Genomic DNA, 3,951 nt, shown 5'->3' with positions numbered 1-3,951 from the left:
CCTACATTTCTCTGCAGCCCTGGATGCACTCTATTTTGCATATTGATATATCATTTCCCACTCTTAAGGGAATGGGTTCCTCCCACACACACACAGGCCTCTCCCCACCAAATGCTCCTCCTGCATTTTCCTCCTTGCATTGTTCCAGGGTGACATGGTCTACAGGGTCTTGGATTGGTTGCTGCCATGGCAACTGAGGTGGAGTTTCCAAGGCTCCCTGGTTACCGCTTCTGACAGACAAAGAGCTAAGTCATGGCTGGCTCCATGGCATTCCCTTGAACAACTCTGTCTGCTGCTTCCTTTCCTCCACCCTCTCTTGGCCCATCCTCCATCCCCCCATAGCCCCACAAATTCTGAGATCATGTGGAATTTATTTCATTGATGGAGTTACTGGATCAGAAAATTAATCTTGCATAAAAGTAGATTCCATCAATAGGGACCCCTTTTCACTGTCACCCTCTAGCTGTAAAACCAAACAAAACCACTGAGCGCAAACTATTTCTGCTCCAGTGAGCGGAACAGTTTTGGCTTCACTCTAGGAGACCAAACCCAAAAATCTAACTCTGGCCTACTTTCAAAGCAATAATGGGTATTAAGAAGCTAGGGATAGAGTTTTGTAGGGACAGTCTTAAATGATTTGATAGAGTTAGGGGATTATAAAACCAGGAAAGCATAGGATATTTTTCACCTCTTCTGAGAACTCATGGAATACTACTAGGGACCAAATACTGTCATCCTATGGCTCTGGATTTACTCCAGAGGAACACAGACCAGAATCCAGCTCTGGTCTCATAGCAGCTAATGGATGATTTTGATAATTGCCCTTAGACAACTGAGAGATCAGAGTGTTTGTGATACAAGTACTCTGGGGGACCATGACGTGTTGCAGGGGAAGAAAAACCTTGTGTGACGTATAAGGAAAAAGAAAATCAAATTCAGTTGGCGTGGGTGGGGTGCATTCTAGCCAACCTTTTAGCATTCCTCACATCACACAGTAAGGCTCTCTGGGCAATTCAGGCTCTGTCCTCCAGCAGGGAATGTGGGCAATCAAGCCTTTCTTGAGGTCTTTGTTGAGTAGAAAGCAAACTATGGGATTGACAGCAGCTTGGGCAAAGCTCATCCAAACGGCTGTGGAGAGGTAGCGGTGGGGGATGCTACAGGCTTTGACAAATACCCTCCAATAGCAGGCCACAATGTAGGGTGACCAGAGCACCAAGAAGAGCAAAGTGATGACGTAGAACATCCTGCCTAGCTTCTTCTCAGCCTTGAATTCTTCCATGCCCAGCAAGCGCCGATTGGCAGCATGGGCATTCTGCCGTATGCCCAACAATGTAGGAGGCATGGGACCACGGCCAAAGCCAGCAATCCAGTTGGCCGCAGCTTGTCCAGTGGCTCCAGGTCCATGGAACGTCCAGTTCTGGCTGATAGCTGGAACCATTTGGACAGGCTTCATCTTACGATGGCGGTACTCAAAGAGCAGTAGCTTGATATAAACCACATGGGTGGCGAAGATCAGCACGGCTAGCATGAGCATGAAGCCCAGGGTGTCATTGGCTTTGAAGTAGCGGTGCTCAAAGATGCACTGGTCTTCTTCACGGATGAACTTGTAGGTCCCAACATCAAAGACTGGTGGAAAGGCCATAGCCACTGACAAAGTCCACACCATGCAGATGACAGCAATGCACGTCCAGAAAGTCATGCGTTTGGCATAGAAGCGGTGGTGAGCCACAGCCATATAGCGAGTGACGCTGATGCAGAAGAGGAGAAAGGCAGCATGGAAACAGAAGAGAACAGCCATGAAGGCCACAATCTTGCAGCTCAGTACACTGTAGGTCCAAGCAGAGCCATGGCGGATAGAGACGAGAACAAAAGGAAAGCAGACAGCTGAGCGGATCACATCAGCCAGGCACAGATCCAGTAAGAAGTAATAGGGGGCCTTGTGGAGACCACGCTCTTTCAACACCAGCAGCGAGAGAGACAGATTCCCTGCAAGACTCACACAGATGATGAAGCCCAGGAGTAGCAGCTTGGCGTAAGTGGAAGCTGTACTGGGTGCTGAGCCATGGGCCTCTTCAGTCTCATTGGCACTGGCCATCTTTAGGCTGGTGAAGGAAAGGGGGAACCTGGGTCAGCGGCAATGTGCCCGGTGATGGCCCATGTCCCCAGTACTAAAGGGAGGCATTGTCTGTAGGGAAAGGAGTAGGAGAAGAATATGGGAAAGAAAGCATTAATCCATTGCAGTATAATAACTTTTTCTCACCCTGCTGAAATCAAGCCCTAAAATTTGTGTTCTGGAATAATCATCAACACCTCAACATTCAAATGAAAGATGCCCCAGAGTTTTTAAAGGAAAAACTTGAGCCTTTTTTTTTTTTTTGCATAGGTGATGATGAAAACGTATCTGTACAAATTAACATTAAAGTGATCTCCAGAATTCTCTGAGGATTTGTAAAGTTGTAGAGGATTTGAGAGCTTGCTCAGGGTTTTGGGGGAACCACTGGTGCCAGATGGAATGTGCAGCATTGGGCATGCGGAGGACTCAGTCAGTTGTGCCACCCTGAACACAGCACACTTTATTTATTTTATTTTATTTTCTAGCCCACCTTTATTATTTCTATAAATAACTCAAGGTGGGGAACACACCTAATTCTCCTTCCTCCTCCTATTTTCCCCACAACAACAACCCTGTGAGGTGAGTTGGGCTGAGAGAGAGTGACTGGCCCACAGTCACCTACTCTCTGACTCTCTCTCACACACACGCTCATTCCTGCCATTCTTCTATGAGCTTGTTATACATAATATTCTCCTTTAACCTCACAATACTGCAATTAAATCAAAAAGAGACATCTTATTAAGCCATGATGTCATTAACCATAGTTCATTGCATGTTATAAACTGTGAGTTCCCCCATAACTCTATAAACTGTGCTTTACCAGCTAAAATGCTGGACTGACATGTTAGGTTAATCCGTAAACACTCCCTTTTTAAAGCAAGCCATGCCTCAGTAATGGGTGAAGGCTGGTGGTTCGAATCTATGTGACGGGGTGAGCTCCCGTTGCTAGTCCCAGCTCCTGCCAACCTAGCAGTTCGAAAACATGCAAATGTGAGTAGATTAATAGGTACCGCTTTGGCGGGCAGGTAACAGCGTTCCGTGTAGTCATGCTGGCCACATGACCACGGAGGAAGTGTCTATGGACAAACGCCGGCTCTTCGGCTTTGAAACGGAGATGAGCACCGCCCCCTAGAGTCGGACACGACTGGACTTAATGTCAAGGGAAACCTTTACCTTTACCATTTATTTCTCTACAGACTGGTTCCTCACTGACAAAAGACCCTCCCTGTCAGCTGCAGTTTCTTATCCTAGAGAAGAAGAATTTCATCCACTCACTGTCACTTTGAGCCAATATTGGACATGAACCTCATCCTATGACTATAAAATGAGAAGGATCGTCCCTACCTTACAGAACCAATAAGGACCACAGAAATACTTTGCATGAGACTTCCCCTGGGATGATTTGATTAATTCTTTCCTCCAGAAAGCCCCATCTCCAACCTTCCCCAAAAAGCCAGGCAGTCTTCAAAACAAGCCACTGAGATAGCTTCCAGTGGCTGGTGGAGATGCAAAGGGCAAGGAGACGGAGACAGATCCAGGATTTACCCAGTCCACACATTCAATTACATCAAAAAGAAACTAATAATTTTAGGGGAGAAGAGAGACATATGGAGCTCTGTCAGAATTCTCAGGAGAAGCCATAACACTTAAACTGGTGTGGAATAAATAAATGTTTGTAATTTTCAAGAATCCTTCATACGCTTTTTTTGGGACATGTGGTTAAAACTTTAGACATCACAGTCTCATTGGCTTCTCCATTCTGCCAAGCTGCTTCATACATTTTGAAATGCATGCAGTCAACAGAAATGTATAGAAGGGAAGTGCTTACATCATTCAGA

General features: G+C 46.1%; 1 protein-coding gene across 1 annotated transcript; it reads right to left on the bottom strand.

The window, feature by feature from the left end:
* Positions 1-351: 351 nt before the first annotated feature.
* GPR173 (G protein-coupled receptor 173) lies at positions 352-2,179 on the bottom strand. Its single transcript, XM_063296635.1, has one exon. The coding sequence runs from the start codon at positions 2,093-2,095 to the stop codon at positions 983-985; it is 1,113 nt and encodes a 370-aa protein (XP_063152705.1). The 5' UTR covers positions 2,096-2,179; the 3' UTR covers positions 352-982.
* Between the last annotated feature and the right edge of the window lie 1,772 nt (positions 2,180-3,951).

This window comes from Candoia aspera, chromosome 2 (genome assembly GCF_035149785.1).
Source record: "Candoia aspera isolate rCanAsp1 chromosome 2, rCanAsp1.hap2, whole genome shotgun sequence".
Taxonomy (NCBI): Eukaryota; Metazoa; Chordata; class Lepidosauria; order Squamata; family Boidae; genus Candoia; species Candoia aspera.
This window is presented reverse-complemented; position numbering and strand designations above follow the sequence as displayed.